The sequence below is a fragment of a genome, unplaced genomic scaffold (assembly GCF_019419815.1).
Source record: "Pyrus x bretschneideri cultivar Hongxiangsu unplaced genomic scaffold, Pyrus_bretschneideri_v1 Contig40, whole genome shotgun sequence".
Lineage (NCBI taxonomy): Eukaryota > Viridiplantae > Streptophyta > Magnoliopsida > Rosales > Rosaceae > Pyrus > Pyrus x bretschneideri.
Window position 1 is genome coordinate 4,535,201 of NW_025999724.1, and position 19,911 is coordinate 4,555,111.

General features: G+C 36.2%; 1 protein-coding gene across 1 annotated transcript; it reads left to right on the forward strand.

Annotated features, from left to right (window-relative positions):
- The first annotated feature begins 9,855 nt into the window (after nt 1–9,855).
- On the forward strand, nt 9,856–19,725 carry LOC125469078 (K(+) efflux antiporter 2, chloroplastic-like). Its single transcript, XM_048565980.1, has 21 exons — nt 9,856–10,039; nt 10,370–12,137; nt 12,300–12,471; nt 12,596–12,686; nt 12,941–13,077; nt 13,186–13,245; nt 13,351–13,470; nt 14,323–14,391; nt 14,916–14,981; nt 15,094–15,183; nt 15,955–16,059; nt 16,154–16,282; nt 16,591–16,800; nt 17,136–17,285; nt 17,594–17,647; nt 17,756–17,814; nt 18,140–18,206; nt 18,286–18,462; nt 18,674–18,730; nt 19,125–19,199; nt 19,363–19,725. The coding sequence occupies exons 2-21, from the start codon at nt 10,474–10,476 to the stop codon at nt 19,480–19,482; spliced, it is 3,672 nt and encodes a 1,223-aa protein (XP_048421937.1). The 5' UTR covers nt 9,856–10,039; nt 10,370–10,473; the 3' UTR covers nt 19,483–19,725.
- Nucleotides 19,726–19,911: the final 186 nt, after the last annotated feature.

The following is a 19,911-nucleotide window of genomic DNA, read 5'->3' on the forward strand; positions in this document are numbered from 1 at the left end:
TAAACTGATACACTATTAAAATGAGATAAAAAGGACCTAACCAGTAGGGAGAGTTTCTGAACAAAGAAAATGAAGAAAGGTTGTGAGGTTAATCAATTCTGTGGAGATGTGGACATCCAGAAATGTAATTTTATTGCTTAATGTGAAACGGTAAAAGATGATCAATGAAAAGATTGAGTTCGTGCCGTGATAAGGAATCCTCTAAAAGGTCTCATGAGACCCGCCCACACGCTTATCCCCTCTTGCATCTTGGTTGGAAATAACCGTTGCCAAAGACGCTTTATGTCACTCAAAGATATTATCAATCTTTGCAAAATAAAATGGCCCACAAAACTAAGAAGCAAAATATCTGCTTTGACGTAAACTAGGCTCTAGCTTTCCGAGTCAATATCACTCCATTATTTGCACTGACGTATTTGAAAAGGAATTAAAATTAGACATATCAACTAAAATTAGTAAAAAATGCCACAATATTGACTTGAGTTATTGTTGTTATTAAAAAAGTATTTAAAGAGAAGATGGTATCCATGTGAGGTCAGCATAACAAAAGATATACTGCCACGTACATAAACACAAGCTAAAAGAAAATTGTGGAAAAATAAAAAAAAAGAGAGGAATAACAGCAACAAACACATAGGCGTCAAAACTAACACTCAACCAGTGCATCATTCGCGCATCCAACGCCCCTTCTCTCTCTTAAATTAGAAAAAAAAAATTACAAATTGAGGTGGGTAAGGATGCAGTTGGATATAGTTATTGTTGGAAATGTGCCCTAATTTCAATTATAAGACAATATTTTACAAACATTTCACAAGTTAAATTAAATTCATTTAATATAAGGATAAAGATTATTGTTTAAAGTCGTCTCATTAAATGTTATACACTTAAATAATAGATTCAAGGAATTTGTAATTAAGAGAATGTAATCTAAAAAGTTATCTTCATGAGACATTTTTTTTTTTTGTACAGATCTTAAATATTCCTATCATAGAATTGAGAATTGGACATTGACAATCCGGATAGATCATTACATACCATGTCTTCTCTCCTAGAGAGTGTTTGGTCTAGGGTCATTAGTGTGAATGACACCAGGACAAGTATATAGGTGCTCAATATAAAGTGAGTCGAGTGAACACGATCAACAAAGAGTTATCATACTCATATCATTTGAGAACTCATGGTTGAGATAATGCAAGGTAATCATTTGACCTAAGACATCATAGTTGTCTTATAGTTAGGTCCTTAGTTTTTGGCTATGTTAAAGGCATTCCATTTGGGGGTGTCCACGACATATTTCGGATTAAGCTACTTAATCATGTGTTTCTTCCTTGGCCTCTTCGTATGCAATGGTCTATTTGTTTGGATTGCAATCGGAAGATGACTTTCCATTTCTCTCACATATATCACAAAGGAAATATGGTTGCAGACAATTTTGCTAACATGGGCTTGTCTTCTCCAACTTTGGTATGGCACGATTCCCCTCTGATGGTGGTTCATGCTGCTTTGTTTTTAGACTATGTTGGCTTTCTTGGTTTTTGTTTCTCAATTAATATGCATCTCGGCATACAGGTATGTCTCACTTTCATGTTTTTTTTTCTTTCTAAAATTGTGATATTGCTTGTTTTGTTTTGCAGGTTTAGACCTTTATTTAGGGTTAGGTTTCATGTGCCCATCTTTTCCTTGTATCTTTGTTGTTTTTGTTTTTAGAAGGGTAAGATCTATATCCCCTCTTCTTTTCATGTTTTTTTTAATCTTTTTTTTCTTGTATTATGAGGGGTTCCTGACTAGGTGTACCTTCTTTTTTTCTTTTTTTTCCTTTTTTTTTTTTTTCCGATATTAATAAAATTCACCTTGTACCATTGAGATTTTCTAAAAATGAAAAAAATAAAATTAAGCTCGACCAAGGAGCACACGCGCATAGTTACAAAACACGAAAATAGCAAACATTATTATTCAATATGTGCAGTTACAATAAATTCAAACCATAATGTTCCAGATCCATATATCAAACAAAACCAAACCAAGAAAATAAAACATAGTATTTACAAATTAATAAGTAGGCAGAATCCACATTGGAAATTAACTCTATGGTCTTGCTCATCAGAGTCCGAGCACGTTGGTGGTAAGGATTTTCTACAAACCTCTTTTCTTCAATGTTGTAGACACCGTGATCGAAAGCTCCGTCCGGTCCAATGCCTCTGCCAATACGAACATTATCATGAATAAAGTATATGCAATTTGCTCGACATCCCACCTCTAAAGCACAAACAGATATTGAAGAGTTGTCACCCACAAACACAGCAACGTCGTCACCTAAAGTGTTCACCTCCGTCCACTCAGCCTTGCTGACATTTAGTTCATATGCTTTGCATTTCTCCATCTCACGATCCAGATTAAATCCAACAAACTTTTGAACCATCAATATTTTTTTCCCGTTACGAATCACAAGATAATACTTACTAACGCCGAGATTTTCTCCACATTCGCGCGCAACCTCCTTCACATCTGAGATGGATTGAGCAGTAACATTAAAAGAAAAGAGTATACCAAGATCACAAAGAACATAGAATCTGTCTTCAAATTGAACAACTTCTTGAATTAAGCGCCAACTTGTTCCGACAAGGTTTTGATCAACATAAGTCCACTGGCTGTCTTTGTTGAGTCAAATAAACGCCAATTCGCACCTCTCTCCATATGCAACCATAATAATACAATGATTGGTAGTCTGGCTGTCTTTGCACTGTTAAGTGAAAAGTCTTAGGTTCGAATCTCGTAAATGGCAAATTCGATACCAAATTAAGTTGGCCATTACGTGGATTAGCCAAACTCCCCCTCCCCTTGGTGTAACATATATCGTTGTACTAAAAAAAATAATGGATCTGCTGAAATTGAAGTTTTGTATACAAAAAAATGGCCATGTTATTCTTCACATTGGGAGGGTTGGAGGAAGGTTAACGACCCTCCTTATTTTCCCTCCAACTCTAAAATTGGATTTATTAGGGATACAAGGAAATTGTCAACGACAACTGTGAACTGAGATCTGAGAACTGCAAATTGGACCCTAATTTTTGCACCAATGGTGGCTAGAACGAGTGGAAATCTAATTTCTTAGCCAATCTATGTGGATTCCATGGAAAATCTGTCAGTTAATTTGAGTTATACTGTAAGATGGAGTGGAAGTTACAAGTATACAAAAGGGGAAGAAAAAAGAAAGTGAGCAATTGGACATACCTAAAGTGATCAAACCAATGCCTGTACAGATAGCAAAAGGCATAAAGCAATAAAACGGCTAAGAAAAGAGAGGAGAATCCAACTGTGAGTGTTCGTGAGCAACTAACAACCGTTGAATGTTGATTAGTTTGAGCCTCACGGTGAATCCCTATTTAATCAATGGATTTCAAAATTTCAATCACTCAACCAATGCATGGACGACTGTGTTTGGTAAAATTCTTATAGCAGATGTGTAACAGCGTACCTTCAGTTAATAATTATAGTGTTGCTGCATTTTCTCTTTCGCTTTCTTGCCCTTCTCAAGATCCTTTCCGTCTCTTCCATTACCTCCTCAACCATATCTTACGTCTCCACAGAGGAAACGAATACGGTTGCAATTACTTCTGAGCGTAATGGTTATATACTTACATACGCGTAGAGATACAGCTTGTAAAATTTAATAGATAATGCAAATGTGTTGAGAATGAATTCCACATTGATATGAGGAAGGACCTTGCATGTGCTTATAAGGAGTTTGGTTACTCCCCGTATTCCTAATTTGTTTTAGGGTGAAACCTATTTTCTTCATGGTATCAAAGTAGTTTGTCCCACGTATGAAGTCAAACGACCATACGAGCTCCACGTCACCCCTGTTGTGTTGTCCACATATTAGGCTTGAAAATTCACCGCACGTGAAAGAGCGTGTTGAGAATGAATCCACATTGATGGAAGGAGGGACCTTGCATTTGTTTATAAGGAATTAGGCTACTCCCCATATTGCCAATAGGTTTTATGGTGGAACCTCACCTTCTTCAAAATGAACGTTCACAAATTACCTGTTTCCTACTCGCCAAACAAGTAGGAAAATGCTCCATCAATCTCCTCGTCCGATTCAATGATAACTCTACATTCTTCTGCCTGCATCATGAATTGTCATCTCTTACGGACCACGGAACTAGAAATGGAAACTAGACTGACACTTACAAAACAAAATGTTGAATAAGAAGAGTATCCAAGATAACTCTAATGATCCCAAGAAGAAGAAAATAGAGCACACTCTTAAAGCAAACTCACAAAACAAACTAATTAGCAAAGCTTTTCTTATTTAGCTCTAGGCTTTGTTTTTCCTTGGATGATATACAATGCTTGGGGACTTGGGTATTTATAGCAAACCAAATGAAAGCTACACCACACACTTAATTAAACTAAGATTATTTACTACCACACAAAACCCATTAATTGCACCTAATTTTTTCCACTCAACTATACCTAACATTGCCTAACTTTGCAATTGTAAGCAATTACATCATCAAACTAGATATGGACTTGGACTTTAGATTGGGTTGTGGATTACTTATGGTTTTGGGCTGACATTGATTCTCAACACAAAATGGATTTTTATGCGGCTGATAAGATAAAGGGCAACTTTTGATTCAAGTGCATGAACCAAATACCTTATTGCCAGAAACATATACAAATTAGTTGCGATATACTGTCTTTCTAATCAGCATGAAAGATAGGAAACGACAAACAAAAACTAAAGGCTACCTGTGAAATGGAAGTAAATCTGCTACGCTTTTGTACTTTCCGGAACCCATTATAGCTCAAGGTAGATGTTTCTACCTTTACAGACTTCCAGCCTTCTGTTTCTATCTTTGGAACTAGGTACGACTGCTTGCACACCAACCTTCGGAGGCACAGATGAACTGGAATCAGGAGAAGGACTTTTTAAGTATGGTGCTACTTCAGAGAAATAGTATAAAAAACACATTACTCTTATGGAGTGGCAGCGGCACTATCGGCAGTACCCTGCAATATCCAGATATAAAAAGTTTCCCAGTAAGATAACATAGTCCGTGCGTGCGTGATGAAGTTAATGAGGCGTAAATGGAAATGTAGGTCATATTTGTTGGAAAATCAAATCAAAACAGGTTGTTAATGGTTAAAGCAAGCTGTTAGTTTCTTTCCAGGTTGTTTCCAGCAACTACAAAGATCATTGCTCCCTCCATCTGTTAGCCGAAAGCTGATTACAAGACAGCAGTGTGCTGCCATGTGATGTATTAGCCGAAAGAGTGTTGATTGCAAGCTGGAAAGATAGCTGCATATGAGTGCTAGACTGTCCAAAGTTCCTGCATGTGTTTTAAAGGGTGTAAAGATGTTAAACACCCCATTCATTGCATGTGTTGTTGCATTGTTTATTAATTTCTGTTTTGTATAAATAGGCCATCTTGCTAAGCTTTAGATCATCCCATCCGAATCCCATTTCCCATTCATTTAATTTCAGCTTGTAAGCTATTGAGTTTGTAAACTCTCTTTTCATATATCTAAGTGCAAGTGTTTTACCAAAGCTTGTTGCTTCCCTCCTTTCTCTATTTCTCTACTTCTCTATTTCTCTATTTCTCTATTTCTTTCCTTGTCCAATTTTATTGAGAGTGAAAGTGAGAGGTGTGATAGAGTTTGTAAACTTATCACCCACATCTATTTTGGTATTGAGTTAGCAAACTCTTGTGAATACCAACAATATTTGGTGGACTTAGAGAGGATGCTTCACATTTTTGAATGGAAGTACTGTAATTCTGGCTGCAAGAATAAAGAGATGATAAAAACGGATTTAATAACCACATTGGCATGGAAATTATGTAACCGAAAGTTCAATGGGTGAATAGAAAATGTTCGGAAACCCAGATCAGCATTTCTTGCGTCAGGCAATTTACTAAACAGTTGCTCTATGTTTTCTCAACGAAAATGTAATATTTCAAAGTGGATGACCTCAAAGCCTTATATGTTTGCATGTGTCATAGGGCTATCCGTTATGCCAATTCGTTGGCATACCACCGAGCCATTTTTTATTAACATAATGACACCGAGCCTTCATTGCAGCCCGTGCTCCTAAATCAGCTGCTTTATTTTTGGTACCAACTATTAAGAATTGTTTTTCCATACTTGCTGCATCAAAAACTAAAAATCACAAACTTATGATAAAAACCGAGCAGTTCTAGTAAGATTTATAAAATGAATGCCTTTACGCTTTACAGAGATATAGTTCCATTCTAGGATTCCATTTCCAAGTAACATGACCAAAATGAACTCCTACTTCCATCATCTCTTCCAAATTGATGTTTCAATATCTTCTTGTCATTTCTCCCCACACTTCTTTTCTTCTTCTTTTTCTTTTTCTTAAAAAAAGAAATGAGATGAAGTATAAAGAATTGAAAGAGTGCTTTGACTTTAATTGAAGGAAATGAAAGAGCTTACAAATTAAAAGGAAAGAGCTTTGAAATAAAAGCTTGCTAAACTTGCTAAGTAGAATAAAGATTTGAAATGAAAAGGGTGCTGCGGTAGAGAGATTTGTTTGATTGTTTGAGTCATTGAGTGTCCCCCTTATTCTCTGCCTTGGCTTCAAAAATATAGAGAACAAACCATAGTTTGAACACAAAGTCACTTTAGGAAATAATATTAAAAGAAGCCACTTGCTGCATTTTACTGTCCAAACCTCACTTGTGTGAAAAATATATACAAATATATATCATATAATAATAGGTGTCAATTGATATCTGTAAGCTAAACATGTGTCATTTGATGCAAGTCAGAGTCTAGTTTCACAATAATCTCACAAAATACCGTAATCTGATGTTAGTTGCCAAAGAGTGAAATTTGCTAATTTTAGGCACCACAAACAGAGAGTCCCTGAGAAAGTGACTGCTCTGACGGTTGGGATCGGGGCAATGATGCCTGTGGTCCATTTGGTACAGCATTTGGTCTCCTACATAACAAATTGCGAGGAAAAAAAAAGTTAAATAAGAATATCGACAACAAGAGGATTCAGGAAAATCCACAGTATTAGCCTAATCACAATTAATATTTAAAATCACATGTAATTTGATACGTATTTGTTAGAATTTGACATAAACGACAGAAGTAAGTTGAAAAGAGCAAGAAACATAGAAGCATAAGCAAATTCGAACGACCCAATTCGCATAGGTTAGTTGCTGTGAGTAAATGTTGGAAGGAAAATGAAATGTTAGGATACCAAATAGGCCCTTGGGTTGATAAAAAACGGAATAGGATTTGATAGGATTTTTATCACCGGTAAAAGTAGGGATAAAAACACATAAATATATTTACAAGAGAATAAGATAGTTGTAGTATAAACGGCTTAAGCAATGCCGTTTCCACTGGATTAAATGAATAATTTGTATTTAATCTAATTCTTAATAAATTATTTAAAACAAAGTTTTGAAAAAAGTTGATTTTGTGACCTAAAATATTAAAAACGAATTTTAAATTAAAGACAATTAATAAATTAACTAGAAAATCAATTTAAAGAGATATTAGGGTTCCACCGTTACCTTAACAATTATATGTAATTTTACCAATTACTTATGAATTACACATCCAACTTTGAAGGTTAAGTTTTCCTTATGCATATTCTCCTTGTGATATTCAAGCAATAACATATATCTAACATGCAATCTGTCTGTAATATTCAGATCAAATATGAACATGCAAAACTCATTAAGTTTTGTGAAAACCCTTTGAAAAACCATGCAACCCCTTAAGAGCATGATATTCGCCTTAGGTAAAATTACAAATTATCAATCACAAGAGTCAATACTTAATCCTCTGGTGATATTCTGACCGTATTGCATTCAATAACTTATTTAAACATCCTAATGTTAGCTAAGCATTAAGACATAATACAATGATTAATAATTCAAAATAAGCATGCATAATATCATAAGTAATTAAATAAAAACTACGCATTTATGCTAAGGCTCGTGGTCTGGCCCTAACAAAAGAAAATTGGTTACTAACAACCATAAACAAAATATTATCAAAAACAAAAATAGAAAACAACTTAAAAATAAACTTGAATTGTCAAAAGCAATTCTCCAAATTAGTGTGTGCGTTCTCCTCCCTAATGGCTAAATAACCTTATTTATACTACTAGAAAATAAAACTCTACGTAGAAAATATCTTAGAATAAAACTAGGAAGCATAATAAAATAATAAAACAACAAATAAAAGGTTTCCTTTTTGAACTGAAATTCGACCTTCTCTAAAAATCAGACTTTTGACTGACTAAATCAACTTTGATTTGGTCCCAAAAAGTCTATTTTGAAAGCTTAAGTAGTCCCCAACAAATCTTCAGAAGGAATCTTCCTCAAAAATGCCAAAAATGTTCAAAAACATTAATTTAGGAAAGCTACACGTTGTGCCTTTTATTTCATTGTCACGGTCAAACGGCTGAGTAGAAAAATCTGAAACTTGATATAATCATCTTGAAAGAGTCACAAATATCCTACAATTGAAATCGCTCCAAAATTTGTTTGTTGATTACTTTATGCTTAAGAGGAAGTCGTATGTTTTACATTGAAAATACATAACAAAGTATCAAATTTCATCAAAATAAACCAATAAATTATAACTAAGAATAAGGTAAAATATATGGTATAATATCGACTCATCAGGATCCTATCGGCATTTTCTTTGCGAGGATCCGTAGATCATTTCATTGTGTCCGTTCATTTGTTATTCTGCGGTCAGAAATCATTTTGAATTTTTTTATTTAAAATTGAACACAAACAATATTTTTATACTAAAAAGTCAAACCTGATACTATTTACTTTACCTTTTATTTTGTCTTTATCGTTAAAACTCAAAATTTTCAAACCCTTTTCATTAATTTTCTTTATTATTTATGCACTAGGAGGAAGAAATCGGAAAAAATCATTTTAGGAAGTGCTGCCGTGCACGTGATGGTTTAACGGAAGTGGCAAATGACACGAGCCGGATTGATATTGACACGGGGCCCACCTGACAAGCTCCTCCGTCGTTGAAGCTTTTCGCCGAGTTTGCAAACTTCCCGCATCCATTTGTCTTTCTCAAAAGAATATCCACACGCATCGCATATGAAAGGGTATCCGAGTAAATAAATATTTGAGTTGCACCAATTATATATAATTTTTGAAAATAACTAAAAAGTCATAATTATTTTCTATAATTCTCTAATGCCTTTTTTTTTTTTAAATTTAAAGAAAATTGCAGCAAGGGTACCCAAGCTAAAAATCATAATTGTTGGTCCTTTAACTCATCAAAACGTGCAAATTTGAGTCATATTGGAAGACTATTGCTATAATTGAGTTAAATTTTAGGAACTATTGCTACAGTTCGGTTAAAGTTGAGGGATCATTTTTCCAATTGGGCTAAAGTTGAGAATTATTGCTATAATTTTTCTCATTTGATTTTTCATATTTGCCCTTTGATTCAGCTTTACATACGTGATACCTAACTCATTTTAACAAAAATTCTACCAGAGTTGACAACAAAGACCATAACTACATAAATTTTTAGTTAAAAAATTATTGCTCAAATTAAATTAAAATATAGCAACCATTGCTATAATTTTCTCCTAAAATTTAGGTAGGAAGGTGGTAGGTGTGTGCGCGCATGCACGGAGACAAAAAGAAGGTGCATTTTCCTCTTCAAAAACAAAAATGTATTTAACATTCTTTCTTTATTTCACAAACTTTTATTTTTCTAATTATTTGTTCCATTATTTATTTTATTTTATTTTGTTGCAAGGACGGAAGAGGCATTTTAACATTTCCGACCTTCCAAAGAGAGAAGAGGGCAGTGAGACTAGTCGACTGGAAGCTCAATTTCCATTTCCATTTCCATTTCCTTCTCCAGCAGACTGAGCCAGCCGAACCAGTACCGAAACGACGTCGTCGATTGCTTCTCGCACTTCTCAGTTCCACCATTTGCCTCTCGAACTCCGCCTTTGGATTTCCCACCTGTTTTCCCCCAATTCGTCTCTTCGTGATCGGTAAGTCCGCCACATGCACGTTCTTGCATTTACATATATGTATTCGTATACATACACATCTACGTTTTGGTGTACGGCTGGCTGCGTCTGTTTGTAGTTGTTGGAACTAATTCGTATTCTGATTATTCTGTGTGTATGTGTAATTGTGTGAATTTGTGTGGGATTTTGTGAATGTGAATGAACTGGCGAGTGTGAATTTATGCATATTGTGCGGCAGTGTGAGTTTTCGGATTTTTTGGTGGTTTTAGGGTTAAGAGCCATCAATGTTTTTGAATTTATGAGTTGATTTGATGCTATTTTACTCACAGTAGATTTGATTTGTTTGGTCAGGTGTTTGTCTAAAATCGAGTGAGAACTGAGTGTGTCAATGTGAGGCTGATTGCGGTTATAGGCGTTTGAGTTTTTTTTTTCTTTCTTTATGCTGTTGTTCGAATATGGATCTTGCGTGTACTTTTCGGCAGCCAAATGTGTTATATGGCATTGAAGGGGCTAGTTATAAGAGGTTGAATTGCTTCAGTTCACCCATTATCTTTGGGAGTAAAGATGTTTGTTGTAACTTTCTGGGAAATTCGAGAATTGTTGTGAAAGCATGTTCGGGTAAGAAGTTGAAGAGAACTGTTTGTGTAAGGGGCTGTAGGATTTCACGTTTGGCCTATAGAGAAAAAACTGATGATCATTTGTGGAATTCGAATCCGAAAGTGCCTTTATCTTGTAACTTCGGCAGTGTTTTCAAAGGGTCAAGAGCAGTTTGGTGGTCGCGGTGTCAGAATAATGACTCATTAGCGTATGTTAATGGAAATGGTCGGAATGTAGAATACCTAGAAGGTCATGATGAGAGCACGGGAGTTGAGTCTGTTCATGATGCTGAGTTGACTGACTCCAGAGAAGAGGATGGACATTATGAACACAAAGAAGAACCAGAGGCACCTATATTGGATGAATTGAAGGAATTGCTGCAAAATGCCATGAAAGAACTGGAAGCCGCACGACTTAATAGTACCATGTTTGAAGAAAAGGCTCAGAGAATATCAGAAGCTGCGATATCCCTACAGGATGAAGCAGCAAATGCTTGGAATAATGTCAATTCAACCCTTGATGCTGTCCAAGAGATCGTTAATGAAGAGACTATTGCCAAAGAAGGTGTTCAGAAAGCAACAATGGCACTTTCATTGGCAGAGGCAAGGCTTCAGGTGGCAGTAGAATCTTTAGGGATTGCAAAAAGAGAGGGAAGTTCGTCTGAAATTTCAGAAGAGAATGATGGGGAACATGATTGCAAAGAAGAAGAAAAAGCACTTTTGGTTACCCAGGAAGATTTTAAGGAATGCCAGGCAAATTTGGCCATCTGTGAGGCAGAGCTAATGCACTTGCAGAGTAAAAAAGAGGAGTTGCAGAAGGAAGTGGACAGGTTGAATGAGGTTGCAGAGAAAGCACAGCTCAGTGCGTTGAAAGCAGAAGAGGATGTAACCAACATAATGCTTCTAGCAGAGCAAGCTGTTGCTTTTGAACTTGAAGCTGCAAAGCGTGTCAACGATGCAGAAATTGCATTACAAAGAGCAGAGAAATCTAGTTCCAACTTAATTGTTGATACCACGGAAAACAACCAAGGACAGGTGTTGAGTGATGATAATGCTGCTCTTGAGGAAGAGGAGACGGTAGTCCTAGGAAGTTCTGCTCATATCATTGTTGAAAGGGACAGAGATGTGCCAATTGATGGTGATTTGTCAGCTGTCAAGCCTTTCCCAGACAGCCCTTCTGAGAAAATCAGCCAGAGTTTTGAAGATGCGAATCAATCTGTTGATCTGACTGATCATGAGAATGGAAAGTTAAGTTTGGATTCTTTAAAAGACGCTGAAGTAGAAGCTGAAAAGTCAAAGAATGTGGTTCAAGCTAAAAAGCAGGAAACTCAGAAGGACTTGAGTAGGGAGAGTTCACCGTTAAATTCTCCCAAGACATTATCAAAGAAATCTTCTCGTTTCTTTTCTGCATCTTTCTTCTCTTCTGCAGATGGAACTCCGACATCAATTTTCCGGGGTCTGATGGAGTATGCAAGGAAGCAATGGCCAAAGCTCGTTGTTGGGATGTTCCTGTTTGGAGTAGGGTATGTCGTGTTGTTTCTACTTGTTATCTTGTTTATTTCTGTGCCTTGTTTTCCTCCTCTTCAACAAGGTTTTCTATTAAAAAAAATTCCTTCTCTTATAATGGTTATATGGGTTGTGAGCCTTGTCTTCCTTTGATCTCAAGATGCTGAAATTGATCACAGGCTCACCTTTTATGCTAATCGAGCAGAAAGGGCCACACAACTGTTACAACAGCCAGATGTCATGACCACTAGTATTGAAGAAGTTTCCTCAAGTGCGAAGCCTCTAGTTCGAGAATTACAGAAACTTCCTAGAAGATTTAAAAAACTAATTGATATGATTCCTCATCAAGAGGTATGTTGCCTAACAAATTTTAGTTTGGTCTAATATGTCTCATAATTTGCACTTTCTCATCTATCTTTTTGGTATAACATGTCTCATAATATCCACTTTATCATCTGTTCTATCTTTTTCTCAGGTGAATGAGGAGGAAGCTTCTCTCTTTGACATGTTATGGTTATTGTTAGCAAGTGTGATATTTGTGCCTGTATTTCAAAGGATTCCTGGAGGTAACTGAATCTCTATAGCTTTCATTTCCATTTCACACTTGTTTGGTTTTGTTTGTCATTTCACATGTACATAGCAAATAGTATTTTCTAGTTGGTTTTGGTTATCGAATTGCATTACTTTGCAATCTTTAGAGTATAAACCATAAAGTCTGGAGCTCCACAAAACACTGTGCATTTGATGTATAAGTTAGCTTTCGAACTTTCTACTGTTTCTTTTTCACTGATCAGTATCATCTGTCTGCTGCTATCTTTAGGCAGTCCTGTTCTTGGGTACTTAGCTGCTGGCATCTTGATTGGGCCTTATGGTCTCTCTATTATTCGTCATGTACATGGGACAAAGGCAATTGCTGAATTTGGAGTTGTTTTCTTGCTGTTCAACATTGGCCTCGAGGTGAAGTCTATGAATTGGACAGTTTGTTATTTAAATTTAATGAAAAGAATATTATGCTTGATCTGAATTACAATGAGGAAATTAACAAGACTGGTTTTCCTTTTTTAGCTTTCTGTTGAAAGGTTGAGTTCAATGAAGAAATATGTATTTGGATTAGGCTCTGCTCAGGTGAATTTTTCATATTCATTTTGGCCTGGGCATTTATAAGATTTTCTATATTGGTAGTGAGAAACAAGTTTGCTATCAGTTTGTTAATATGCATAAGCAATGCAGGTTTTGGTGACAGCTGTTGTGGTTGGTGTGGTTGCTCATTATGTTTGTGGGCTGCCTGGTCCTGCTGCAATAGTAATTGGCAATGGTCTGGCTTTATCATCCACTGCAGTTGTTCTGCAGGTAATGGTTGGTTACATTGATTTTCTCATTCAAAAAGTAAATACACGGGGTGGGTAGATGGTGAAATACAAGCATCTTACACTGAGTATCTGGATATCTTCAATATGTATATGTTAAGTTACTACCTGGTTTTTGGACCTTTTAATAAATACAAAAATTCATGATGACTATGATGAAGTGGGTAACTACAGTGTAGATTTTTTTTCTTTGAGAGAAAAGAAGCCTTGTTCTCTTGGAAAAGGGTCTGGGATGTGAATGTTCCAGTTAAAGCAACCTTCTTCATGTGAGAAGCAGCTCACCATAACAGATTAATTAATGATAGTTTGTGGGTTAGAGGCAGAATATTGGTGAGTAGGTATTGTTTGTGTCAAAGGCAGCAGGGCAGCGCGAAAATTGATTACACTCTTCTGCATTGTGCAGTGGCTTCAAAATATGGGGTTTTATCCTATATTTGTTTAGTATTTCTTGGGCTATACCTAGTTCAGTTTCCGGTCTATTGGGTTGACATGTTCAGTGCGTAGATTGTTCATCATGTGGGAATCCTGGTTTGGTGGTCAGAGTGGTACATAAGAGCTTTTGAAGGAGAGGCATCCTATGATTATTTAAGGATGTTTGAGTGTATGACAAAGACATTGAGTTTTTTTGGTCCTTTTTTTTGTTCTTTGTTCTTCCGCTCTAGATTTCTTGTTTGATCTTGTTTTAGTCGATCGATGTTACATATAGTTTCTTTACATGGGTTGCACCTCTCTGCATTTTCTTCCCAACAACGTATTTTTATAAAAACTCCAAAAGCCTTTGAATGAATATTTCTTTTGACGGACAAGTAATTAATTTGCTTCAACTTATTTTCAGGTTTTGCAAGAGCGGGGTGAGAGCACTTCACGTCATGGCCGTGCTACGTTTTCTGTCCTACTTTTCCAGGTCACTTTGAATCTTAAAAAAATATATGAAGCATCCATCGATTTCGAAAGAAATCATTTTCTGGAAAATGACTCGTTAGTATTTTAATATGTTAATGGCATATTTGATTGAATTGACTATCGAACTTAGAGTTTGTGGTCATCTAGTTGAATCAACTAAACATCTTGACTCATGCTGACGCATAGATCTATGTTTTTGGGATCCTTAGGTTGCATCTTTACTGTGAGCAATTATGGTAGGGTGATCAGCATCAGCAATGCATATTGCATAGTTCCACCCTAAGCACTTTGAATATTAGTGTTCTCCATACAGAAATTGCCCGTCAGAGTTTAAATTTACTGCATGGTTAAGTGATGTCATGGTTACTTCCTACATGTGTCGATTCTTGACAATTAGATTGCAACCTGTTCCATCATTATTTTAGGCTTTTCTTTGCACCTTTGGTTATTTCATATCATCTATGTTTGTGTCACAAATCATTGACCAAAATTAGTTACATTACTTACTTTTTGGTTAACTTTCAGGATTTGGCTGTTGTTGTTTTGCTAATTCTTATACCTCTGATTTCACCAAATTCATCCAAAGGAGGGGTAATCCTACTTATGCTCTCTTCTTGCTGTTCAGAATCTTGTCATTGTTCAGAACGTCAGAGCCAGCCGTGCTACTTATTTTTATCATACTAAGTAACTTCATCTCTTGTAGATTGGTTTTCAAGCCATTGCTGAAGCTCTTGGACTTGCTGCTGTAAAGGCAGCAGTTGCCATCACAGCCATAATTGCTGGTGGGCGCTTGGTAAGTCTTTGGACATCCAAAACTTTTGAGAATTATGTCAATGAAATGGGTGAATTCCTAGGAAAAATAACTGCACAGTTGTTTTAGGCATTTATGGTTGAAGCTCCAAGTGGTTCAACAGACTACTAAGTCTCCATTGTTGCAAAGGTTCTAAAAGACGCTAGTCGGGCGGCGGGCTGGGGCCTAGCCCCTAGGCGGATTTAATTAAATCTATTATATTTCATGTAAACAAGTGTTTGTTTATACTTAAAATATATATGATTTCATCATAAACTACAAAATGGAATGACATATATTATGAGCTATTGGAACATAATGAAAACTTGGAGAACAAGTATATAATGTGTGTTCCCTTAAGTATTCAACAAGTTTCTTACAATTTATTGAAAAACTAAAATGCAAAATGAAAGTTATTATTTTCTGTTTCAGCGAGTCACAACCTAGGCGGGTGTCTAGGCGGGTCTGGGCAGGCTAGGCGGGTGCCTCAGTAGGTCTAGGCGCCCTTTCTTAATTTTCAAACGCCTAGGCATTAATCGGGGCGGTGGCCAACTGCCTAGCGCTTAGGCGGCACTAGGCGGGGATTTTTAGAACAGTAATGCTAAACTATGCTATGTTCTATTAGAATAAAGAATTGGGAGGAGGGGAAACATATATTTGCTTGAGAAAACAAGTTCGGAATGTTTTCCAATTTTTTACAAGCTCTGTTGTTTTATCTCATCAAGAGTCAAGTTTGTGCGTTTAACCTAATGTTTCTTTTTTGTGGTTTTGCAGTTGCTTCGACCAATTTATAGGCAAATTGCAGAAAATCAAAATGCAGAAATATTTTCTGCCAATACATTGCTTGTTATCCTAGGAACAAGTCTTCTCACTGCCAGGGTAGGTTCTGCATTCTCTATCTTTTAGTTAATTTAGTTTTGGGTCATTCTTGAGAGTTATAAAGCTTTGTGCTTTTCTTTTGTCCCTTGTATAGGCTGGACTATCCATGGCACTGGGAGCATTTTTGGCTGGTTTGCTGCTTGCAGAAACTGAATTTTCTTTGCAGGTTGAGTCAGATATTGCTCCATACCGTGGTCTTCTACTGGGCCTCTTCTTTATGACGGTATGTGGTTTCTGGTGGCAATTGTTTGAGGTTTAATTGAGAGAATAATTGGGAAAATAGAGAGGGAAGACCTGCCCCCAAATGGATTTTCTACTGGATTATATGAAAATGAAATCAATGAAATCAACATTGTACAGATTGTTTAAAACAAAATGATATCAACTTCTAATTGTAGAGAAGGCTGTTACTTGAGTTCTTGACTTCAAAATTGTTTTTAATTTTAGTCAAATGATCCTGTCAGTCTATTGTCCGTACAATGTTGCTCTTATATCTGCAAGTTTTGTAACAACTATTTTATGGGTTTTCAGGTTGGAATGTCTATTGATCCAAAACTTCTTCTTTCAAACTTCCCGGTTATAGCTGGATCATTAGGACTCCTAATTGGTGGCAAATCCTTATTGGTTGCTTTGATTGGCAAACTGTTTGGCGTTTCAATAATATCTGCAATAAGAGTTGGCCTTCTTCTTGCTCCTGGTGGAGAGTTTGCTTTTGTTGCTTTTGGTGAAGCTGTTAATCAGGTTTGCTTTTTAGCCGTTGATACTGCTTCTGAGAATTGGTGGTTTGCATTTTAGCAGCTATACTAATTAGCTAAATTTTATATGGTCTTTTTGGTGTTTATTTCCTACAAGTAAAATGTAGTTGCGGATAATAGCCTTACTTTGACGCATCAAATAGGTGTTAACCAATATTACAAATTAAGATTCATAATGGGTAAAAGCAATACTATTTTTTTTTATTAAATTGGTATTGAAATTTGATTAACTACTTTGCTAGTTGGTGTTATATTCAGCTTAATGTCTTCTCAGGCCATTCTGCAGTGTTAGAAGTATTGTGCTAACTGTGTCATCTGCAGGGAATAATGACTCCTCAATTATCATCATTGCTCTTCCTTCTTGTGGGAATTTCAATGGCCATCACACCATGGCTAGCTGCTGGAGGGCAGTTAATTGCATCTCGTTTTGAGGTGCATGACGTTCGAAGTTTACTACCTGTTGAGAGTGAGGTAAAAAACACCTGATGAAGATGTACTGTTGTCACTTTTGATGCTTTGCCAAGACTAATCGTTATGAAGCATCATTTCCCACGCAGAAAATCCTTTTAATTTGAATCTACAACAGTATTTTTCCTTGTTTTCTTAGAACTTGATTAGCATATGGTAACTGCAACTATCCACATGGTTTTTGTTAATTCTTATTTTCTAGTTATTTAGATTGTTTGAAATGAGACAAATATATTTTTTATTAGTCCTTGACTTTTTTGTAATTAATATTTACTGATGATTGGTGTCTCTTGGATTGCTTATATTTTCAGACAGATGATTTACAAGGTCATATAATCATCTGTGGATTTGGTCGAGTTGGCCAGGTTGTAAAAAATTGCAGCTATCATACAATTAATTCTAAATCTTTCAAGCTTGTACATGTATTTGTAACAGTTGTAATTTGTTTTTTTCTCTCCCTTTGTGCTTTTCAGATAATTGCACAGCTTCTTTCTGAGAGATTAATTCCATTTGTAGCTCTTGATGTGAGGAGGTAATCTTGAAGACGTTTTGGAATTTCCATTACAATTGATATTTCAAAAATTACTACTTTTGGATGTCTACATGTTAGTCTCAGACTCCCATGTGTAATAATAGCTACATGTTAGCCTAGTTTGTATATACATCTCAACGGATGGTTTTTGGAGTTTATTTATGTTCTTAGCCAGTAACAAGGATGTGAATCGTGATGACAATAAAAAAGTATATTTCAAGGCTTGAAAATCTTGGGAATGGTTGTTTTCCAGATTTTTTTGGGATATGTTCTGCAAGAGACTGCAACTCATATATCTCATTTGTCATGTTCTTTGTTGTTACAGTGATAGAGTGGCAGTTGGACGCTCGCTGGACCTTCCAGTCTATTTTGGAGATGCTGGTAGCCGAGAGGTATGTACAATAAGTTGAAATTATAGTTTTTTCCATTTGCTGGTTTATGATATTGACTTGCTTTCGACCCCATGAGTAGGTGCTCCACAAAATTGGTGCTGAAAGAGCATGTGCTGCAGCGATCACTTTAGATTCTCCTGGTGCAAACTATAGAACTGTTTGGGCTCTAAGCAAGTATTTCCCGAACGTCAAAACTTTTGTTCGTGCTCATGATGTCGATCATGGTCTTAATTTGGAGAAGGCTGGGGCTACAGCGGTAATAATTTTATGCCTGTTCTTAATATGCTCTCTGTTGCCTGCACCTAAAGTAATCCCAATATTTAATGGCTTAGTATATATTTTATATGTTCTCGAGTAAGATTTGCATTATTGACTAATGAGTGGCTTAAAACTTGGAATGCTTACTTATAGTTATCTCGAGTGCATCACATTCATGAGAATTTGATTCATTCTCACGAAACTTGCAGGTTGTTCCAGAGACCTTGGAACCAAGTCTGCAGTTGGCAGCTGCTGTTCTCGCTCAGGTAAATTAGTTAATTGTCAATATTTCTTTCGAGTCCCATCGAGATAATAGGATGTTGCAATTGGGCCCTAGTGATCTCCGAATGCACCTCGTTCTAAGCATCACAAGCCAATGCCTTTGTGAGAAAAGACATTAACGCACATAGTATATCACCAAGCAGAGATCGGTTGAATGGTTCATGTAATTGGCTTGAGCTTCATTTTATTTTCCTAAATTTGTATATTTCTTCATAAGATTCCCCATCATTGAAGATTGTCTTCAAATGTTCATGAGCTTTGCACACATGTTTTTCTTGTTTTCCAACTTGGCATTGCAGTTTTATGATTGTAACATTTGTTTTCGCTGGAAGTGTCTAACACCGTCATCTCTAATTATTCTTATCTCGTCCTTGTCAGGCTAAACTACCCATGTCAGAGATCACATCAACAATCAACGAGTATAGGTCCCGTCACCTTGCGGAGCTAACTGAGGTACTCCACGTTGCCTTTCTGTTTAACTTAACAATTTTATCGGAACCTCGGTTATGGTTTTGACCAATAAGTATGAACCAAGTTCCAGTTCTTCTGACCTCTCTCTATCATATGCTCCCGATACTTGAGTTGAGATCTTGGTATTTACGTTTTTCTTGTGCAGTTATGCGAAACTAGCGGAAGTTCTCTTGGCTATGGATTTTCTCGAATGATGAGTAAACCCAAAACTCCTCCAGATTCTACAGATGAGAACCAGTTCACTGAAGGAACACTGGCGATCTAGAAGATGGCAAACACGGTAAATGATAAAAGGAAAATGTAGAAACAGCTCAAGAACTGTATTGCAGATAACTTCTTCGATTTTGGACCCAAAAAGGAAATGATTCATCTTCCAGTGGGTATTAATTGTACAAAAAATACACAGAAAAGGCAATCAATTGCAAACAGTTGAGTGACAAACTTTTGTTCGATGAACTTTGTTGAACGAACAGACATTCTTAATGCATCTCTCTGTTTGAAGGCGCTATCATTTTGTTTTGGGCACTGTTCGGGTCTAAAGTATAGGAAATCATAAAATTTCCCAATCTTTTGTTGGGTTTTATAATACTTCTTGTTTTTCTTTAGCAGTATTGATTTTTTGGTACGCCGACTGTATAGTATATTTGAGTCACGGTTTAAGTGTTATTTGCTGTTTTTTTTTCATTGAAATGTA

Excerpts from the sequence above, each read along its gene's own strand:
- LOC125469078 (XM_048565980.1), top strand. The coding sequence starts at position 10,474 with ATGGATCTTGCGTGTACTTTTCGGCAGCCAAATGTGTTATATGGCATT. Across the intron at positions 16,060-16,153 it reads CAAGTCTTCTCACTGCCAGG|GCTGGACTATCCATGGCACT; the intron begins GTAGGTTCTGCA and ends TCCCTTGTATAG. Across the intron at positions 18,207-18,285 it reads GAGATGCTGGTAGCCGAGAG|GTGCTCCACAAAATTGGTGC; the intron begins GTATGTACAATA and ends CCCCATGAGTAG.